General features: G+C 36.5%; 6 protein-coding genes across 10 annotated transcripts in view; 5 read left to right on the top strand and 1 right to left on the bottom strand.

The window, feature by feature from the left end:
- Positions 1 to 429: 429 nt before the first annotated feature.
- Positions 430 to 5,103, top strand: LOC111490732 (cysteine desulfurase 1, chloroplastic-like). 2 transcript variants are annotated; one of them, XM_023139311.1, is made up of 10 exons: positions 430 to 732; positions 974 to 1,107; positions 1,192 to 1,351; positions 2,626 to 2,812; positions 3,017 to 3,162; positions 3,240 to 3,312; positions 3,448 to 3,460; positions 3,637 to 3,736; positions 4,451 to 4,609; positions 4,682 to 5,103. In XM_023139311.1, exons 1-10 carry the CDS (start codon positions 496 to 498, stop codon positions 4,850 to 4,852), a joined length of 1,380 nt encoding a protein of 459 aa, XP_022995079.1. In that variant the 5' UTR covers positions 430 to 495; the 3' UTR covers positions 4,853 to 5,103. The 2 variants fall into 2 exon arrangements, with proteins under 2 accessions (XP_022995079.1, XP_022995078.1); XM_023139310.1 differs by having other exon boundaries at positions 431 to 732; positions 3,397 to 3,460.
- A 1,721-nt stretch (positions 5,104 to 6,824) lies between these two features.
- On the top strand, positions 6,825 to 9,338 carry LOC111490741 (G2/mitotic-specific cyclin S13-7). The gene is made up of 8 exons (XM_023139326.1): positions 6,825 to 7,119; positions 7,416 to 7,543; positions 7,618 to 7,824; positions 7,910 to 8,035; positions 8,121 to 8,369; positions 8,454 to 8,615; positions 8,712 to 8,893; positions 8,982 to 9,338. Exons 1-8 carry the CDS (start codon positions 7,074 to 7,076, stop codon positions 9,133 to 9,135), a joined length of 1,254 nt encoding a protein of 417 aa, XP_022995094.1. The 5' UTR covers positions 6,825 to 7,073; the 3' UTR covers positions 9,136 to 9,338.
- Positions 9,339 to 10,008: 670 nt separating this feature from the next.
- LOC111490770 (molybdopterin synthase catalytic subunit) lies at positions 10,009 to 11,664 on the bottom strand. 3 transcript variants are annotated; one of them, XM_023139372.1, is made up of 2 exons: positions 11,413 to 11,664; positions 10,009 to 10,993 (listed from the first exon to the last, which is right to left on the bottom strand). In XM_023139372.1, the coding sequence occupies exon 2, from the start codon at positions 10,956 to 10,958 to the stop codon at positions 10,263 to 10,265; it is 696 nt and encodes a 231-aa protein (XP_022995140.1). In that variant the 5' UTR covers positions 10,959 to 10,993; positions 11,413 to 11,664; the 3' UTR covers positions 10,009 to 10,262. The 3 variants fall into 3 exon arrangements, with proteins under 3 accessions (XP_022995140.1, XP_022995141.1, XP_022995139.1); XM_023139373.1 differs by having other exon boundaries at positions 10,009 to 11,195; positions 11,413 to 11,662; XM_023139371.1 differs by having other exon boundaries at positions 10,082 to 10,971.
- A 278-nt stretch (positions 11,665 to 11,942) lies between these two features.
- LOC111490716 lies at positions 11,943 to 15,536 on the top strand. 2 transcript variants are annotated; one of them, XM_023139274.1, is made up of 3 exons: positions 11,943 to 12,716; positions 13,979 to 14,142; positions 14,240 to 15,536. In XM_023139274.1, exons 1-3 carry the CDS (start codon positions 12,113 to 12,115, stop codon positions 15,326 to 15,328), a joined length of 1,857 nt encoding a protein of 618 aa, XP_022995042.1. In that variant the 5' UTR covers positions 11,943 to 12,112; the 3' UTR covers positions 15,329 to 15,536. The 2 variants fall into 2 exon arrangements, with proteins under 2 accessions (XP_022995042.1, XP_022995043.1); XM_023139275.1 differs by having other exon boundaries at positions 12,469 to 12,705.
- Positions 15,537 to 17,418: 1,882 nt separating this feature from the next.
- LOC111490768 (cucumber peeling cupredoxin-like) lies at positions 17,419 to 19,596 on the top strand. The gene is made up of 2 exons (XM_023139369.1): positions 17,419 to 17,711; positions 18,970 to 19,596. Exons 1-2 carry the CDS (start codon positions 17,501 to 17,503, stop codon positions 19,482 to 19,484), a joined length of 726 nt encoding a protein of 241 aa, XP_022995137.1. The 5' UTR covers positions 17,419 to 17,500; the 3' UTR covers positions 19,485 to 19,596.
- Positions 19,597 to 20,358: 762 nt separating this feature from the next.
- Positions 20,359 to 21,610, top strand: part of LOC111490791 — a 3,703-nt gene continuing 2,451 nt past the window's right edge. The window contains exon 1 of the mRNA XM_023139405.1: positions 20,359 to 20,583. Coding sequence (XP_022995173.1) covers positions 20,518 to 20,583 — 66 coding nt within the window. The 5' untranslated portion in view covers positions 20,359 to 20,517. The remainder of the gene's footprint in view (positions 20,584 to 21,610) is intronic.

The raw sequence follows: 21,610 nt of genomic DNA, 5'->3' as shown, positions 1-21,610 counted from the left end.
TCAGACCTCGAAATTTATGATGTTTTAAAGCATTTTTTAAATCAAATTGTGTTTAATTATGTTTTGGTTATTTATTTATTTATTTATTTTAATTGAAAATACTTGATTGAATTTGTAGTTATGTTTTTTCCATTTAAAACTTGCAAGTTTGTATTTTCAAGAGATTTATTTTTTTTTATTTTGTATTTTCGGGAGTTTTATTGATAAAAAAATTTTATCACTTTTTTTTATTAATATTTAATTTTAATTTCGAATTTAAAAATTAAAATTTATAAGTAAATAAGCTTATATTAACATTGGATCGAAGATGTGTTATCTTAATTAAGGTTCACGGCGCTACAAACCACCTAATAAGATAACTTAGAATAAAATAAAATAAGAGACTGAAATCGAAATTTATGAGTAAATGTATATATAAGAAAGTGTCAGACGAATTAAAAGTATGAGTTTCATCCATTCGGCTCTGTTCGATTCTCAAGGTTGGGGACGGAGAAGATGATGGAAGGTGTGGCGCTGAAGCTCCAATTCAGAAATCCTACTCATTGCAGTTCCCTTTTCTCCTCCACACTCCGCCATTCCTCTTCTCCTTTTCTCCGCTGTAGCTTCCGCAGACTTTCCTCTCCTTTCTCAGTTTCTGCTTCTGCTTCCACCGCCAGGGAAACCGACAATTTGCATCTCGGCCCACTTTCCCTTGGGCACATAACTCGACCTGATTTCCCTATCCTCCATCAGGTTCTTGTGTTTATGTGTGTGTGTGTGAGTGTGTGTTTGATTCTCTATGTTTTTCTTTGCTAATTTGGCCGATTCTCTGTTTGCATTAATCATATGGCCATATGTCGTCTATTGGTTATAAGATTATTTAAGGTTTTGAATTAGGTTTTATTGAGTATCACTGTTTGAGTTTCAATAGGTTATTGTTGTACTGTATTGGCACTTTATGCGGTGGAGTTAATGACTATGTTATGACCTGCAGGAAGTAAATGGCTCCAAGCTTGTCTACTTGGACAACGCTGCCACCTCGCAGAAACCCCGTGCTGTGTTGAAAGCTTTGCAGAATTATTATGAGGCTTACAATTCAAATGTTCATCGTGGCATGCACTTCTTGAGGTAGATTACTTTGGTATTAAACGTGAATGAAAACGATGTCCATCTGCAATGATCACTTGTAATTGCGACCATTTATGACTATAGTACGAAGGCAACTGACGAGTATGAATTGGCAAGAAAGAAGGTTGCGTCTTTTATCAATGCTAGAGATGCTAGTCAGATTGTTTTTACAAGGAATGCAACTGAAGCTATCAATCTAGTGGCTTATTCCTGGGGCATACCTAACTTAAAATTAGGAGATGAGGTGCGTATTGTGTTAGGCTATTGCATCAATGTTAGTAGTTTAAGGCTGGTGATGGCCTTGCAAATATGTTCTGTTTAATGCACGTGTACATACTGATTCTGTATGCACATGTTATTCGTTCGTTCTGATTCTGTATGCGCATGTTATTCGTACGTACTGATTCTGTATGTACGTGTTATTCGAAACCGAAACAAAGTTTGTTACTAATTATTATGCAGAAAAGAAATATGTTTAATCCACCGCGTTCTTTTGAGTAATATTGTATACTTGGCTACTGTTACTCAGTAAGTGACCCCACTATTGGAGTCGGGGAATGCAAACACATGCAATTTATGTTATAGTGACCTATCGTTAAAACCATTATAGGAGTGGTCTCCTGTCCGGATAAATTAGATGTGTAATACTTTCCTACACACGACCCACACGTGCGAGTGTGGATCCCTAGGCAGTTCGTACCTCCCTAGACCCATCATAGTTGAGTTAGTTGTCCGTAACAACGTTTGGAGGTCAGCGGACTCTCGAGTATCATGCGAGGCATGCTGATGTTCATCATCATATTGTTCGCGTCGTACTCATCATCATAAATTGGGACGTGACATGATGATGATGCATGATAATGTGACGATGTAAGATGTATGATGATGAGATAACTTAATATGATGTTATTCCATATTAAGAGGATGTGCATGTATTAAATGCCACAATGCATTATGATGATGAGTTTTCTAAGACACAACCCTAAATTGATGTTAATGATGATGAACGTATAAAAGTCAATGCATGCATATTACTTAGAGTAACATGTAAACGGTGTATAGGGTTGTGTCAAGACCTCATGCATTTTGTGACTCTATTCTTGTATCTTCAGTTAGTGCATAAATTTTATGGGCTGGAAGTTCAAGTTGTTTGAGTTTCATACTAAATTTTATGGGCTGGAAGTTCAAGTTGTTTGAGTTTCATGGAATGGGTATGGAGAAGCTTTGCACTTCCCATTAAAATCTGTCTATTTCAATGGGTTTACATTTTATACTTGATCGTATTCTTGTTGATTGTCTAAGGTGGAGCTTTTTAAAAACTCATAAAAACTCAGTTTTAGGCTGTGCTTCATTGAACTTATCTGTGTCTGTGTGTAGTTTGGTTTTATTGCTGTGAGTTCTTTATGAAGGTGTTTCTGAAGTTGGATTTAAGTTAATAAAAGTGCTTTTGCTTGCATTCATTATTTTCTAAGTGCATGGACCCTCACACTGTATTAACTATTTTTTCTTTCAGTACAGGTCATAATTACAGTTGCTGAACATCACAGTGCTATTGTCCCCTGGCAAATTGTAGCTCAAAAGACTGGTGCTGTTCTGAAGATTGTGAATTTAGGTGAACATGAAGTTCCAAACTTGAAAGATTTCAAGGAGATGTTTTCAACAAAAACGAAGCTTGTGGTTACCCATCATGTCTCAAACGTACTAGGTACACTCTTCTATTTGATAACAATACAACTCAATGAATGAAGAAGGAAAGAAAAGAAGAACAGGACATTCCCCCTTCTCTTGACTTGATTTTATTTTAGATGATCAAATAATCCAAATTATGGTTGAAGAAATAGTTGGATGTCCTTTTAATATCAACTCTACGTACATAGTGGAATTCAGTTTGATTTGGTTCTTTCTGCAGCATCTGTTCTTCCAATTGAAGAAATAGTTGGCTGGGCACATCGTTTTGGAGCAAAAGTGGTAGTAGATGCATGCCAGAGTGTTCCACATATGGTTGTTGACGTCCAGGTGCTTGATGCTGACTTTCTTGTTGCTTCTTCTCACAAGGTTAGGAAATTTTCTTACTAATAAAATCTTGAGCCTTACATTTGTGCATATGAAGTTAAGGAATAAACATGCTTCAGATGTGTGGGCCTACAAGCATTGGATTTTTATATGGAAAGAGTGAGCTCTTGTCTGCAATGCCTCCATTCTTAGGTAACTCTATGTAAATAAAAATGTATCAGATAGTTAATGAGAAGTCATTATTTAATGTCCTTATTTGGTCCTACATGGCTCTAGGCGGTGGAGAGATGATATCAGATGTATTTCTTGACCATTCCTCATATGCAGAACCTCCTTCCAGGTTGGTGAACTGCATGCAATTTTGTCTTTTTCTTTGTCTTTTAACATAATGATAATTTCGTACTTGATAATTCATGTATTTGGAGTAATCGTAAGATCCAAATAACTGACTTCTTGAATGGTTCTATAATTTTGTGATGTCTATTTCTATTAATAACTCATTTTCTGCTCCATTAGATTTGAGGCTGGGACACCAGCAATTGGAGAGGCAATTGGGTTGGGAGCTGCTATTGATTATTTGTCTGGAATCGGCATGCAAAAGATTCATAGTTATGAAGTGAGTTGATTGTATTTTGACATATGCATCTCATTTGGGGATTTAATACTCTATGAATTACCTTAGCAACAAATGTGGTAGAATGAGACGGCTGTCCACCCAATGAGAATAATTGAGGTGGCATAACTTGACATGATACCCTATGAATTACCTTAGCAACCAAATGTGGTAGAATCAGACGGTTGTCCACCCAATGAGAATAATCGAGGTGGCATAACCTGACTTGATACCTATGAATTACCTGAGCAACCAAATGTGGTAGAATGAGACGGTTGTCCACCCAATGAGAATAATTGAGGTGGCATAACCTGACTTGATATCCTATGAATTACCTTAGCGACCCAATGTGGTAGAATCAGACGGTTGTCCACCCATGAGAATAATCGAGGTGGCATAACCTGACTTGATACCCTATGAAATACCTTAGCGACCAAATGTGGTAGAATCAGACGGTTGTCCACCCAATGAGAATAATCGAGGTGGCATAACCTGACTTAATACCCTATGAATTACCTTAGCGACCAAATGTGGTAGAATCAGATGGTTGTCCACCCCGTGAGAATAATCGAGGTGGCATAACCTGACCTCAGACCCAGACACTATGGAGGTAAAAAGAGAGGAAAATTAGGTTACTTGGAACTCTGAAAACTGAAAATCTAGAATAGAGATGATAAATATGTTTACTAGCTTTGATGCTCATCTGTCTGCAAACAGGTTGAATTGGCGAATTATCTGTATGAAAGCCTTCGTGCAGTGCCTAACATTCACATATATGGCCCAGCTCCCACAGCAAGTGTTCAACGAGCTGCGCTATGTTCCTTCAATATTGAAAACATTCACCCAACCGACATTGCATCCTTTCTTGATCAACAGGTACTATATCTGAATTAGAAATTGAACCCTACTTTTAACCCTTCTCACGTCGGTGAAAATATTTTAATGCAGCACGGTGTAGCCATCCGATCAGGACACCACTGTGCGCAGCCCCTCCATCGGGCACTCAGCGTGACCGCGAGTGCACGAGCTAGCCTTTACTTCTACAACACAAAAGAGGACGTGGACTACTTTATCCAGGCTCTAAATGATGCTGTAAGTTTCTTGGACGCTTTGAGGTAGAGATCTGGCAATACCAACTTCCTGGTCTGGTAGGTCCACAGCTTGAACTGAACCTTCAAGAATGCAAGGCACTCTATTTCTTGGTTATCTTGAGCCAGCAGTGTGTGACATGTACTGCCAGCTCTTTGCCCTTGTAATTACTCCTGGTTTTAGGCTTTAGAATACTCATAAACTAATTTAATTTAGCTATAGTTTCATGGACTCCATTTTTTCGCAAATAATGAGATATTATATATACCTTTGTTTTACGAGATTTTAATTATTTCTCAATTAGCTATCTTATATTCTAAGAGATATCTATCAACATGGGTAATATTTTAAACGGTAGATGTTAATATCACGTAATAGTAAACTATATTATATTTATTATCCCATGACTAAATAATATTCATAGTAATATAAATAATATTTTCTTTATTTAAAGTCAAAGTTATTATTTAAAAAATATAAGTTTCAAAAGAATTTAAGAAAAAATAGTAGAGGAATGTGGGGGATGGCTAATGTTGGAAAGGAAAGGTGGTCATATATATATATATATATATATATATGTGGTGGAGTGAGAGTAACTTGCAACATGTAGCTCGATTATCAAGGATTCTCAGCGATCCCAATCAGTAGTTATTTCTTACGCATTTCAGGCATTGGTGATCTTAGTGGCTAATTCAAGGTTAAGCCAAGGTCCCGATAGAAGTGGCCGAGATCTTCTCTCTGTGTCAATCTATGGTATTTCGTATATGTGGTATCCTCCACTGCAGTCAAAGTTGTTGGCCTTCCTACAAGGTTATAAAGTCTCTTCCCTCACCGTAGTATCTCTCGCTTCCAGTCGAATTAATAGTTGGAATTCTTCCTCAGATGCAGTATGCCAAGCGGTATCCTATCTTTGTTCAGTCTCTAAGGCATAAGGATAGTTTGAGCCTAAGCCTTTAGAGTGATTTGCTTTCATTAGTCACCTAGATAATTGATTTTACTTTTTGAGCCTACAACAGATGAGATGAGGCTCTGCTTTATCCGGCTCAGGAGATTGCATGAATTAGTCAACGATTGAGGAATCAACACCTCACCTCTTTCATTATATGCTTGCTATTTCGGTTGAGGCAGATGACTTCGTGACAAAAGACCTTGATTCGAAACAGAACAAAAAAGCAGCTATCCAGGCACCTCGATTATCAATTGATAAGATAATAATTTACATCGAGTACAAAGAGAAGGACTAGCAACATATAGCTCGATTATCAATTTTTTTAAGAACATAAAAACATAGCTAAGTGAAGGTAAATACATGAAATTCTTACGAAAAAGTTCGAGAGATTTGAATTTTTAACCGTTTAGAATTAACCTAATTTAGTTTAAACTAATTCAAATCTGAAAAGTTAATTAAGCTAATATGCTTTAAATTAAACGTCATCAAAATCACGCACCGTAGGAAATTTTAATCACACTCCCTAAGAATACTATTAATATAATTATTTTTCTAAGGTAGAATTTGAATATCAACCGATAAATTCTTAATATTTTAATTAAATAAACAATGTTTAAGCTCTCCAACATATTTCAATTGACAGTAAGTTTCAAATCATTGCGCCAAAATTACAATAGCAAAAGATAATGGAAAAAAAAAAATCTAAATGTAAAAGTAGAAATGGGAAATAATTAAAATATTTTCCTTTTAAAAAATGATAATAATAATAATATTATTAAAGCCGTGAATTTCTATTCTAACTTACTGGGCCCAACTAAAGATTCGGCCCAACTCGATAACAAAAGGTGAACAAGCCCAATCTAAACGGATCGGAGCGTCCAACTCCAGCCTGTCGCTTAAGTGCCTATTCAGGCTCTCCTCCTAACGGCTAGTAATTCCAAATTACAATCAGACGGTACTCTGGCCGCTGGATGCGATGCCCATCCAACGGTCATCATTTCATGGAAATCAGACCGTTGGGACAGGCATTGGCTCCGCTCGCAGCTTTAAAGAGGAAACGACACAATGCCACAGAGAGCAATCGATACGGAAACGCAGAGAAAAACTGAAAAATTCTCAGAGGAAAAAAGCGAGAACGATCGTTAGAAAAGTGAAAGAAGAAGAAGAAGAAGAAGAGTGTATGTGAACGACGGAGTGGCGACGAGAAACACTGAAGGAGAGACGCTCAACAGCCGTCTCCAACTCTTTCTTTTCTCTCTGTTTCCAAGTCTTGAAGGAATTTTCGGAAGTAAGGAAGAACTAATGGCGGCTCGAGCTGTTGCTCCGCAGCAACCACTACGAATCAGAGGTGTGGAAAATTAACCTACATTTATCACTTCATCTCGATTTTTCTTGTGAAACTTTAACAATTCTTGTTTTCGATGGCTATCTTTCGGAATGTAGACTGTTTATTCTCATTGTAGTTACCTTTCGGTCCTGATTTTACTGTATTGTTATCGACTTGTCTTGATCCTGGTTCTTCGATCTTTTTCTTATTGTTAGGGGGCTTGTTTGGTTCCTGACTTTTTCCTCCTTTCATCCTGTAACTGATTTTGGAATTTCCTTGAATTCCTCACTTATCATTTGACTGTATTGATTTTGAAGGTGAAGGTAAGCCGAAGATGGTAGAGGCTGAAGGAAGAACAAGGCGAGTTCTTCAAGATATAGGGAATCTGGTGCCTGATCGAGCCGTGGAAGGGAAACCCGGCCCTCAACCTGCCGAGAAGAACAAGGTAGAGATCTGGCACAATAATCCTGATAATTGCAGTAAATCTATCTCAGATCCTCATGAAAACTTGATTTGCAGAAAGCGATCACTCAAAAGCTGGGTGGGGGAGTAGGAAAGGGAGGCGATGTGGCGGCGAAGGCTACAGTAATTGAGAAATGCAAAGCTGAGAAACCTAAGACTGTACTCAGCTCCGCCGATAGGAGACATATAATCAACATCAGCGATAGTAAATCAAGGGATAAGAATAAGAGAACTCTGACTTCAACTCTTAGTGCCAGAAGCAAGGTAATGCCATTTTCTTTACCCAATTCATTGAGTATTGCTTGTTAATCTTCTGCTAAAGTAACGTATATCAAATTTGATTCTAAAGGCTGCCTGTGGGCTCAACAATAATCCACTGGATTCAGTAGCTAATATTGATGAAGCAGATGCTAACAATGAATTGGCAGTTGTTGAATACATCGATGATATGTACAAGTTCTACAAGCTTGCAGAAGTACGCCACTATTTGCTCTCATTTTCCTACTTATGTTGCAGCTTTTCTTCCCTTTTTGTAACATTTGAAGCCTTTTTTGCTGCAGGATGAAAACACAGTGACAGATTACATGGGAACACAGCCAGATTTGAATGCCAAGATGAGGTCCATCCTCATAGATTGGTTGATTGAAGTTCATCGCAAGTTTGAACTAATGCCAGAAACCCTCTACCTCACTGTCAACATTGTAGACCGATTCCTTTCCTTGAAGACTGTGCCAAGGAGAGAGCTTCAATTAGTAGGAGTCAGCTCTATGCTGATAGCATGCAAATATGAAGAGATTTGGGCCCCAGAGGTATATCAATGGCTAAATTCTTAAAGACACCAATATCACTGTCTTGTGTTCCTTCAGCCTCATAATTGGATATTGAATATGCAGGTCAATGATTTTGTGAGTATATCTGCAAATACTTACCAGAGAGAACAGATTTTGGTGATGGAGAAAGTAATCTTAGGGAAGTTGGAATGGCTTCTAACAGTTCCTACACCCTATGTTTTTCTTGTTCGATACGTCAAGGCCTCTGAGCCGTCCGATGAGGAGGTGGGTTGTGAGATTCTCATTAAACTACATGAAACTTCTGGTAATCGAAGAAATCTTAAGAAAGTACTGAATAAATTTCTCTTCCTCCTAATGCAGATGGAGAACATGGTGTTTTTTCTAGCTGAGCTTGGTCTGATGAACTACCCCATAGCCATATCATACAGCCCATCAATGATTGCTTCAGCGGCTGTTTATGCTGCTCGACGCACACTGGATAAGAGCCATCTCTGGACAACAACATTGCAGCACCATACAGGCTATGTTGAAGATGAGTTGAAGTACTAAACACAAACTTCCTCAAAAGTTCTTTTTTTTTTCCTTCATAAACTTCAAAATCTGATGAATTATGTCCAAATTTTTGTGCAGGGAGTGTGCAGAACTCCTTATGAACTTGCACCGTGGAGCTGCAGATAGCAAGCTGAAGGCTGTGTATAGGAAATATACGAGCCCAGATCGTAGTGCAGTTGCTCTGTTTCCTCCAGCTAGAAGTGTCAGCCCAGATCGCAGTGTAGAAGTATGATCATAATGGTTGGGTTTTCCTTCTTCTATTCTTTTGTGTAGGAGATCATTTTGCTGTTAATGATCTCATCTTGTTGTTAGCTGCTATATGGCTCTCTGTGTATTATTAGAGCTGTGATGCTTAATTACTCTATTAAATCCTTTTGCATTCTTACTCTATTAATTCCTCTCAGGGTTTCACCTAATATATATCTTTTGATGTGTTCATACTTAATTACTCCAATTTATTTATTCAAATCTCTATGCATTGGCTCGGGTGGAGGAGGAAGTTTGAATCACGACCCTAATGATAAAATGTTTGAAATGGCTTTAAAAACATTTTCTTCGCAATAAAATGTTTTTTTTAAGCCATTCGAAAGAAATTTCATTCCAAACAAGTCCACAAATTGCTCGGGGGAGGCCCCAAGATTGTGCTCAGACAAGAATTCGAATCACGATCCTTAATAATGTTTCAAATGACTTTCTTTTCTTAAGAGCTTAAAAACGTTTTTCTTCGAGAAATTTTGGACAAGCCCAAAATTGCCATTAAAAGTAAACAAAAATTATCATACACAGATTCCAATATTTCAATTCAATTCAATTCGATTGTATTTTTGTCCTCTTTCTCAGAAAAAGACCGATCATACAATTTCCAATCATGGTTTTTGATTAGATATCTTACAATTGGAATCCCTCTTTTTCCCAAGTTTTTAATCATTCCCCAGATAATAACCTTACCTTCTAAGGATTCAAAAACAAAATTTTTGGGCAAAACAAACAATCTTTCAAAATTAAAGGAACCAACTTTGTTGGATCAGAACAAAAAAAAAAAAAAATTCAGTCCAGGGATGAAGTTTTGAATCACAACCAGGGATAATAACTTGAAATGACTTCCTAAGAGTTCAAAAACAATTTTTTTTGGGCAAAACAATGTTTCAAAATTGAAGATACTAACTTTGGATCAGAACAAAAAAATTGAAGGAAGTTATTTGAATCTTTTTCTCTAAGCAACATAGTGTTGGATTCTCTTCTTCCCCTTCATGGCCCTTGAAATGTATGTATAACAGGAATGTTTGAATCAGAAAAGAAAAAATCCCATTGAGAGAGAGAAGAAATTATCTATCCATCACTGTCATCAATGTTGATTCCTCATTCATTCACCTTAACTTTCGAGCCACAGCAGCTTTTCCTTATATGCCTTTGAACTTCATCTTCTTCGTTTTCCTTCTCAACATTGTGTTGATGGTTCTTTTCATGCTCTGAACTAATGCAGCTAGAAGAAGATTCTTCAGTCACCTTAACCTTTGAGCCACAGCAGGTTTTCCTACCATGCCTTGGAAGAATTTCAGCTTCATTTTCTTCACTCACATCTCCTTCCTTCTTCCCAATCTCCAATCTTCTGTCCATAAACTCAGAATTCTCCTTCCAAACTTCCCCATTATCATAAACCTCCTTTTTCCATATTGGCACAGACGCCTTGAGCTCATCGATCACGAACCGGCAAGAATCCATTGCATCAGCTCGATGAACAGCTGAAACTGCAATGAACACACTTATCTCCCCAACAGGAACAGGACCTAGTCGGTGCGCAACTGCGATTGAATGAAGGTTCCAAGACGACCTTGCAGATGAACAAATGGATTTGAGACTCCGTATTGCCATTGGTACATAAGCCTCGTAGCGCAGTTCCACCACCGTCTTGCCTTCAAAATTGTCCCGAGTAGTGCCTGAAAATGTAGAGACAGCGCCGGCCTGGGGAACACTAACAAACTTGATGTATTTTACTATATCGATTGGGACGTTCTCTTCCAAGATTTCAACAAGATTTCTCTCCTCCAAAGCCATTTCTTGCTCAAGTCTGTGTAATTTCAGAAAACAAATTTCACAAGAGAAAATTTGACATCAAACTTGTTCTCCTAGTACTATTTTATTTGGTAGATTCAGTGATAAATATGAAAATCGAGGAAGAAATTCTTGAGCGTGGAACTGAAGTCTAATCGGACCGAGATGTATCGGTACACGATACAAATGCACTCGCAACTTTGCTTGAATCGAGCCGAATCGGATGCATTTTTAGATAAACTAAAGAAAAAGTATCGCAAGTTGACTCGGAGACATCGCTACGCCAGTACTAACCTTTCAAATCAATGAAAGGGCAGGCTGCTAAGAAATGGACGAGAACTCGGCAACGGAGGAAAATGAAACCGAGACAAAAAAATTCATGAAAGTCCGAAGTTGAATCGAAAATCAAAGACAAATCAGCGAGATAAACGAAAGATAATCAAAGACAGAAACAAACCTGTTCGTGTTCAGTTCACGAAAAGAAACAAAATCCTCTCTACCTTCATAGACGCTCCATGATTTAATCCAAACGATATCCAAACTTCGATTGATTCACAGTTCTCGAGCTTGCTAATTTAGCGCTCGAACCGAAAATTTGGACAACCTACATCAAGCGATGAAGATGAAGATAAAGATGACTCCACGAATTGAAAGAATCCAAAACTCAGACTCGAAATGGTACACGAGTCCATGTGGGCTCCGATTCTCAGGTGAAATAAGGGAGGCAATGGAACTGGCTGCCTTGGGCCGTTGATTTGGTTGACTTCATTTCTTCGGATTTTCAACGGTTGAGATTGGTTCAATCACCTGATAGAAAATAAGGCTAGGCCCATCAAAAATTTTAAAAAATAGGCCCATGACCACCAGATCCAAAATTGTTTATTTTAATTTATATTTTATTATCGTTTTACCTTTTTACCCTTACCCACTAATTTCTTTTCACCTTCAGGCCGCGAAGTAGCGTATATAACGACCCGACTAAACTGTTTGTTCACTTCGCGAGAATCAAGACTGGAGAGTATCCCGACGCGACCCTCACTTTCCGGCGAGCTGGTAGCTGATCCGTCATCATTCTCCCCAGCTCCGGCAGTATCAGGTCGGTAACTGCCGCTTTTATCATCAATGATTCTGTAATTGCTCTCTCACTCTCTCTGAAAATGGTCGGTCACAAGAGGCGTTTTCTTCCTCTCTTCCTCCTTGTCTCTGTTTCTATCCTCTTCTTCTTGACTCACTTCTACTCTTCCGTTCCCCCTTACTTCCCTTCAAACCCTAACCCTAATTTTGCTCTTACCGGGAGAGTCACCGACCCTAAAACCTCTGGTTTCACTCTAATCGTGAAAGTTCTTGCTTACAATCGCCTCGATTCCGTGTCCCGCTGCCTTCGGTCCATTGCCAATGCGGATTATCTCGCCGACCGCGTACATCTCCATGTTTACATTGATCATTTCCCTCACGATGATGCGCATATCAACCTCAACGAGTCGCATCGGATCTTGCAATTTGTTGATAAACTTGTTTGGAATTTTGGGGAAAAGCTAATTCATTATCGGACGGGGAACGTGGGTTTGCAAGCGCAGTGGTTGGAGGCTTGGTGGCCGAGCTCTGACAATGAGTTTGCTTTCATTGTGGAGGATGATTTGGAGTTATCGCCGCTTTATTATAAGTTCCTGAGGAGTTTAATTTTGATTTATTATTATAACACTTCGAATTATGATCCTTCAATATACGGGGCTTCGCTGCAGCGACCAAGGTTTGTTCCAGGTACCACTTTTCTTTTGGATGATGTCCTGTGCATGGATCTGACAAATATATGTAGATAAAATTTAGATATATTCATGTAACTTGTTCTTCTTTTGACCAAATGATACAAAGTGGAGGGGGGAGGGGTGAATTTCTCAATTGGTTGAAGTTCCAAGGCCTGCTATTAAATTTCTTGATTTTATAGCTCTATTTCGTTATTTTAGCGGTAGTAAGATTTGTTTTCAGTTTGACCCCCGATCTATATCCAAAAACTGTATGTTGTGACCTTTCGAATTATATGCCTTCACAAACTGTATGTTGTTGCTATATGTAATAGTGGCTCATTTAAGTAGAGATCAAACTTGTAGTAATTAAAGTGTAACGAACATCTGGTTAAGTTTTTTTTCCCCCAGTTGCAGAAGTTCATCTATAAAATGTTAATATACCTCTCTTTCACAAGTGCATTATGACTTTTTCCTTTTGGTACTCAAGTTTATCCTCCTTAGCTTGTGTTCATCTTGTTGGAGCTAATATCTTGTGGGCGCAATGAGACCTGCTTGAAGGAACATGAGGGTAACAAGAAACAGGTCCTTGGTGTTAGGGATTTGTGGGAAAACTTAACTGTCCGTGGATTGAAGGTTACCACCTTTTGTTCACTCTTAAGATTATAAGATGATGTTTCTTTTTCTTATTCAAATTTGAACATAGTCGCTTGTCTATGCTAACTAGATTGGAGGTCAAGGGACTTCAAACTTCACAACTCTAACTGTTGCCTTTTGGATCCTTAGTGATTCCTGAATGAATTGCATCGTTGTAAATTTTACATCCAACTTCCAAATGAGGAGCATATCTAGTTAGTGCACTCTGATTCCATTGTTGTCCTTTGGAACCTTACAATTGGATCCAACTTTATACGGATAGAACTTCTTATAGTAGTAGATCTATCTTGAATGCTAAGAAGTTCTTTTTCATTTTATTTTGCAGTTTTCAGCATTATGTTAATTGTCTTTTACGAATGAATACTACAGATCTTTATGAGGTTTAAAGGAGTGATTTGTTTCTCATGCCTTCAGTTTCTTTTTTTATCTTTCTAAATCAAACTGTTCTTCCAAGGTTCGATTGTTCAAAACAAATTTTTACAACTTCTGTAAAAAATGTGAGAAAATGCTTCTTCGTTTTTTCTTCTCTTTTCTTTTCCTGCACACATGGCTAGAAGTTCTAGATACATGTGTTCAACTTTTCCACCATCTGTCTGAGGCATGCCTATTCTTTGCTGTCCATAGGTAAACATGGCAACAAAATAAGGTTGGATGACAGTACCAGATTGTTTTTGTACCAGTTGGTTGGCACTTGGGGTCAGCTTCTCTTTCCAAAGCCTTGGAAGGAGTTTAGATTGTGGTATGATGAGCACAAGGCGAAGGGCATCAAGCCAATACTTGATGGCATGGTATTCATGATTATTGATTTTATGTGGTGGTATTTCGTTCTTAATTTGTCTTTTAAAATGAAAAAATAAAAAAAACCTGTTTGTGGATTATCTGCAGGTGACAACAGGATGGTACAAGAAGATGGGAGAAAGAATATGGACTCCTTGGTTTATCAAATTTATTCATTCTCGTGCCTATTTTAATATCTACACCAATTTTTTACACGAGAGAGCACTGAGTACTTCTCACAGGGATCCTGGTGTAAACTATGGAAAAACAGCTGGTCCTGATTCACACTTACTGGATGGAAGTTCACTTGATTTCAATCTCCTGGAGATGAAGCCTCTAACCGATCTGAAGCGGTATGATTTCTGCTTTAGAGAACTCATTCCTCAAAGAATTGTTAAAAGCAAGAGTGAGCTTGGTTCTGTTCTCCACTTCGTTCAGAAACATGAAAACATAATCATTGTGAGTGTATTTGGCGTATCAGAGTCCACTGTGAGGAATTTTCTTTGCCATTTTGAAAGGCTGAACATAAGAAACTATATTTTGTTGGGCCATGAATCTGAGTTGCTATATGATCTAGCAAGAAGAGGACACCCAGTAATTTATGCAGACCAATTTCTGAAGACTGTCAAAACGTTCAGTTCTACGGCTTCTGAAGGCACCACAGCTGAACTAGTGAAGTTAGTTCTAGCGAAGTTCTACATTGTTAAGTCATGCTTGGAACTTGGGTACAATCCTGGATTGGTAGATGGAAACATGCTTTTTGTCAATGGTGATCCATTCATGGACTCGAGTCTTGCTGACGACATCTTTTGTGGGCAGAGCTTTGAATTTTTCTTCATCAAAGGCTCATCCTCTGCTCATAAGATGTGGACTAGTCATATCGTCCCCGAGGCTGAAGCCATGGTAGAGTCTTTGATGAATAGAGGTGCCTCGTCTAGAGACGACATTAGTTTCGTAGGCATAGCTAATAAGTTATTGGAACAACATGGTGCTAAGTTCAAAAGAGCTGAGAAGATGAGCTTTGTTGTGAATATTGGTAACAATCCTACCAACGCGTCATTAGGTGATGGGAAAAGGCTGCTATTTTGGCCTGCTGATATGAACGTTAATCATGTAGAGAAACGGCTTGAGGAACTGGGTTTTTGGATCATTGATGGTGACTTTTCTTGCAAAGCTGTTGTCTGTAATGGATTGTAGTACTCTATCTTTAGCAATGTTCAAACAATATTCTTTCTTAGTGACCCTTTTCTTTTATACTGAACTCTATAAGAGATTATTTGAGATTAGAATCTTGTGGATGGCCAATTTTGAGCTGATGAGTTCTCGTCCTTCGTTGATGTATATGTTCGGGTACGATATACAGGGATGAACTCGGTAGCACAGTCTGAGAAGTTATTTGCTCCCATCGTCCCTAATCTCTTTGCTTTGTTTAAAGTGAATTTGACATTGGAATAATATATTTTTTTTTGTCATAGGCGAAGATTGACCTTTCTAACACATGTTCGGTCGTGCAAGCGTTGGCCCTGCTGAATTTTTTCTGATCAAAGTATCCAACAACACAACCCAGCTTTACTTGACTACGCCTCCTGCTTGTCTATGGAGGTAGCTTGCTTTACTCAACTCTCTTTTTTATAACAAAGTAGAGTCTCGGAACCTAACTTTCATTAGTTTCAAATGAAGAATGACAAGTGTTCTTACCTTTGCAAGCATTTACTCCTATTAAAATGAAAATAGTGATATTACTAAACAAGCAAGAAAATCCTTTTCCATTACTAAAGGGCTTGTCCATTTTTCGTCCAATATTTTACTTAATTTCTTTATGAAATATCAGTAATACATATTGCAAGAAGTATTTTTTAAATACAGAATATGTATAAAATTTCATATTGGTTGAGGAGGGGAAATAAGCATTTTTTATATGGGGTAGAAACCTCTTTATACGCATGTTAAAATTTTGAGAGAAAGCCTAAAAAGGACAATATCTACTAGCGGTGGGCTTGAACCATTATAAATTATATCAGAGCTAGACACCGGGTGATGCGCTGATGTTGGGCCCCCAAGAAAAGTGGATTGTGAGATCTTACATTAGTTGAAGAGAGGAACGAAATATAATTTGTAAAAGTATGAAAACCTCTCCTTAGCGACAACTTTTATAGTAAAATTTAAATGTACTTTTATATATATAATTTCATGATGAGAAGTGACTTATTTAAATTATAAAATTTAAAAGGAAAGAAAACCGTTAATTAATTGAGAAATGGTAGACAATCTTCAATAATCTGGTAATTAATAAAAGTTAATTAAAATACTAATATCCTGATATCCAAGCGCCCCAATTATCGCAGTTGGTGGAACTCGAACTCTTCTAATTAAAAATTAAGGAGCCAATTAAGCGACATAATCAAGATTTAACATTCCACTTAACATTGGGTCTCTGACAACCGACATCTGACATCTTCTATTATTACTTTATTTATTCTCTATATTTCCTTTTGGAATTTGATTCCCCGCTGTCCTTTACTCATAGAATATTTTATTTCTTTTTATTTTTATTTTCCAAGTTAAGACTGTTTGCTTCATTCATTAGGTTAACTAATAAGCAATAATTTATTGCCACTTATGGTTAGTACATATGAATCTCCCTCCTCACATCATTTAAAAAAAAAAAAAAAAAAAAAAAAAAAAAAAAAAAAAAAAAAAAAAAAAAAAAAAAAAAAAAAAAAAAAAAAAAAAAAAAAAAAAAAAAAAAAAAAAAAAAAAAAAAAAAAAAAAAAAAAAAAAAAAAAAAAAAAAAAACAAACTTTAATTCAATAATAATTAATTTTTGAAAAGTATTTTAGACTGCTTTGTCGTCTACTAAATAAACTCGAGCTAGCTAAACCATCAGCTAACTCGTTTGTTATCGAGAAAAATGAGTTTCCTAAGCATTTAAAAACTTATTCATTCCTAAAAAAATAAAGAATAATGGATAAAAATCAATGATAAAATTACATAATTACCCTTTGTATCCTAAAATTAGAATATATTCGAAAAATTTTAGACATTTTTTTTTCTCTAGTAAGCTTAGTTAAAAATAATTACAAAAAGATTAATATTCGATTAGTATGAATTAGCCAACAAAACCAGAATAATTTCATAAATTATTAATTTATATTTATCCACTTAGCCCATTTTCAAAAAAATAAAAGTAAATTAAATCAACTTAGAGTTAGTGTAATTAGTGCGAAAATGAGGGGCATATTAGTAAATGATGAAGAGAGTATATAGCTGGCATCACAGGCCAAGCATGATTTTTCACTAGACTACATACATCCCTCTACAGAGCCAAAATCTCTCTCAGTTCCAGTTCACGAATCCCTAGAAGAATTAATGGAACAGAGGAAGTACAGAGCCGATCTTCTTCCATCTCCCTTCCTTCTCGTCCTCATTTTCCTCTCCCTTTCCGGCCGATCTCTCGTTAACGCCTACCAGAACTACACCGTCGGAGATTCCCTCGGTTGGTTCGATGAATTGGAGAAACCTGCCGTCGATTATCAGAACTGGACCGTCGGCAAGACCTTCAGCCTTGGCGATTTTCTAAGTAAGTTCTGATTATTTTTCCTCTTCGCTCTCTCTGTTTAGTTTATGATTTTGATTTTCGATTGATCGTTATGCAAACTCGGAATTTCGGATCTCTCGCTTCTCGATTTTCGAAAAACTCGTACGATTCGATTTCCGTCTTCACTTCTATGAACTCGCTTGATCAAGTTTAGAATCTTTTTCGTTATGACTTGCAAATTTGTCCTGTTTCCTTTTCGTTTTATCGTTTTCCAGAGTAAATGTGTGGTCCATCTGCGATCTTCTGATATTTTCATCTCTCTAGTTTTTTTTGTCTGTATTTTTGTTTGAATGAATCGATTCCAGTCTTCGATAACTTTTAATTAAATAAAAATTGAACAAAATTGACTTTAAGGACGTCATTTCGACCTAATTCATACTCTACCAGTGAAAAACTTAGCGGCTCTAAATCATAGATTCGAATAATTCCCCTCATGTAAGCCAATATTATAGAAGAACAATAATAATAATGTGATTACGAATACCGCAAACATATTGAACCAACCAATCTTAATGTAAATAGATTTCGTAACTTCCTTTTAAGGCCGATTTATGAATGTAATATTCGAAATATAAATAATAAATTGAATTTTCATTTTTCGTTGTTTTTACTTGAAAGAGCCCCATGAAAATATGGCTTCTTCTGAAAATTGGAGCGTCGTTTTAGGTTAGTTTAGGATAGTAAATGATTGAAAGGGGAAAGTCCAATAATAGAGAGAGCTCCTTATCCAGGCCGAAGCTAAAAGAAAAAAAAAAAGGCACTGGCCGTACATAGAAAGAAGGTTTTGACAGCTGAACTAACATGACGGTGTCTTGTGCGTTTCCTTTCTTCTCTCTTTTTCTCCTGAGTTTTCCACCATGCACGCAACTGTATTCTTACTACTGTACTGTGTGACACGTGTTCTCGTATGATTGGTTGGTTTGGAATTGTCGGCCGTGTTCATCCATGTGCCATTTTGTTGTAAAGCTGTTAACTGTGAAGCCCCTAAAATTTTGTGGGCTATTTTATTTTTATAATTTATAATTAAGTTTAATAGTCAACAAAATTTATGTTTTTATAGATCCTTAACAAATTAAAATTGTTTAAAAAATATTTGTTCTATTTAATTTGTATTTGAACTTTGTAGTATAATTTAGAAATTAGACTTGTGATGTTGATATAGTATAGCTCAATTTTAGAAATTTACTAAATTTGAGGATTGAAAATAATTTAAAAAAATGTTGGGATATTTATTTTGCAGTTTTCAACACGGACAACAATCACTCAGTTGTGCAAACATACAATTTCACTACATACAACCTTTGCGACTATGACGACGCATCGGAAGACGACACGACGGAATGGTCCGCTGCCGACCCATCCGCAACCACTCCTCACGCTGTGACGGTTGCCGTGCCTTTGGTGAAAGAAGGGGCCAACTATTTCTTCTCCGGTCACTACGACGGTGAACAATGCCAAAATGGGCAACATTTCAAAATAAATGTCACTCATGGACAGGGCCTTCCGAAGAGCTTGGGAGACTCCTCAGACGAAGCTCCGGCTCCGGTAGTTCCCGACTCGGGCGACCGAACAGAATCAGCACCTGACACCATCGTCCCATCCAGTTTCGACAATCCCAGAAACGACGTCGCTGATAATGATAGCGACAAGAAGGAAAGTTCAGGTTCCGTTTCGCTAATGTCGCTTCACTTCAAGTTTAACGAGTTTTTCTTCTTGTTAGTTGGTACTGCTTGCATATTTCTTTTTACAGAGTGATTTTGTTTTTACTCTTATCGATTTTTTTATTTAATTATTGCTGTTTTTAATATTCAAATAATATGGCTCTTTTTACTCGGATTTCAGGTGATATATAGTTAGCTTTATATATATATATATGTTTTATTTAGGACTTTCTCCTCTCTTTTGTGCATTTAATACAAAATATATCTGTAATGATGGCTTTATATAATTGTTAGTGAAACTATTTTCCCTATTTAATCTCTAATAAACGTTTGTTTAAATAGTCAAACGTTTGCTTCAGGAAAAAAAATATTTGTTGATAGTAATTTGGTTTATAAATTTCAAAATATTATACTTTTGCTCAAATTTGATCATGTTCACTTTCATTGTTGATAGTTTAAAATAATTATCATGTGATATAACTAAAAATTAATGAAAACTAATTTAATTGTTTTAAATTAATTAATTGAAAACTAACCCAAGTAGTTATCAGTAAAAATTTACTCACTGTAAAATCTTGAAGCATTGAAATGGAAATTAGACGGAATTCGAATTCTCGTCCATGACTGAATAATTTATAACTTCATTCTATGTAATATTTTATTTTAAATTAATAAATTGGGTTAAATAACAAGTTTGATGTCTAAATTTTTAAATCTATTTTAATTTGATGATTAAACTTTGAAAAAAAAAAAAGAGTATGAATTAAACTTTATGTTTAATAGAATTTAAAATTTTAATTTTGTGTGTGATGGTCGTGTTAATTTTTTAAAATACTGAAAAAAAAAATAATAAAGGATTTATTAATTCTAGGTTTTTGTTTTAAGGGCAAAAGTTGATCCCCCAATAATTTTAATTATATAATTTTTTTTTTTTTTTTTTTAAATGGTAAATTGTAAATTGTAATTTTGGGGAGACATTCTTTTCTGGTCTAACAAGAAATGAAGAATTACCCTAAGGCAGTTTTAGAGAAATCTGATTCTTGAAGAGGCTTTGAGTTCGAACCGGATTTTCCTGAGCGTAAGGTATTAAAAGCTCATTTCGACGTCGCATAGTTCCTAGGACAATCATGGACGAGTTCGAATTTCGTCGCCTTCTTCAATTATTTCCCGTTGTTCGATCTCCAGATTATCACGTACCCTTCATCTCTTTCTCATATATCTGTCTTTTTTGGAATTACAAATTTCTCGATCATTCAATGCTTTGTATTCCATTGCTACCCTGTTCTTTGTTAACGACTGTAATGCTATGACTTCTCTATTTCGCTTTCAATATTTCTAGATCTTCTTCCCGCTAGAATGTTTTGATTCATTGGTGGGCAAGTCACTAGCCACCGACAATTAGGACAGATTGGGGGTATTCTTGTTAGTTGTTGGATCAACATCATTTGAATAAATCTCTTCTTGAATTAGGTCTATCGGTGCCCTTCTTCTCTTTGATTTAATGCAAGATATTGGCGCAAGTTGGTGAAGATATTTGCTAAATAGTTCTCCAGGCATTATTTGGCCGATGGTGTTTATGTATTTGAAATCTATAGAAGAGATGCCTTTTTCCACCGTTAGGCAGAGTTACCTTTCGAATAACAGCTATGCATGAATTGATTACTGCTAATTGAATTAATGGAGATGCTATTGGGGTTACAAACTGGTTTGGTTTATTGAGCTGATGAAATACGACCATGATTTCTTGGATATGAGCTATGTTCCATTTGATCTATAGCAGTTTCTCTAATTTTTCTTGTAATATTGGCTTAACTTTTTATATTGATTATAGAAAAAATTAAAATCTTTTGCAGTCTTTACCAGACTTTTGCTGAGGATAAGAACCATAAGTACCAAAGCTTGAAACCTCGATGGTTTAGCTCTATTATTGAAGTTTTAGGTTATTTTCACTCTTCAGTAGTTCAATTATATTGTGCCAAACTACCAACCTGACATAGCTCGAAGGCCAGTTCAAATTCTCACCCTCATATATGTTGTGCCAAAGGAAATTTTGTGCATGGAAGGATGAGATATCTCTTAGAAGCATATATGCACACTGATAGATGTTGCAGTACAACCTGATGGACTCTTATAAACTTGTCAGTGATACACATGTTGTTTGTGATGGATGGGTCAAGTCTTAGACGGAAAACAGAGAGCTACTTTTTTTTTTTTTTTTTC

Source organism: Cucurbita maxima, unplaced genomic scaffold, assembly GCF_002738345.1.
Source record: "Cucurbita maxima cultivar Rimu unplaced genomic scaffold, Cmax_1.0 Cma_Scf00016, whole genome shotgun sequence".
NCBI classification, from domain to species: Eukaryota; Viridiplantae; Streptophyta; class Magnoliopsida; order Cucurbitales; family Cucurbitaceae; genus Cucurbita; species Cucurbita maxima.
Note: the sequence above shows the minus strand (reverse complement) of the source record. Positions and strands in the feature narration are given on the sequence as shown.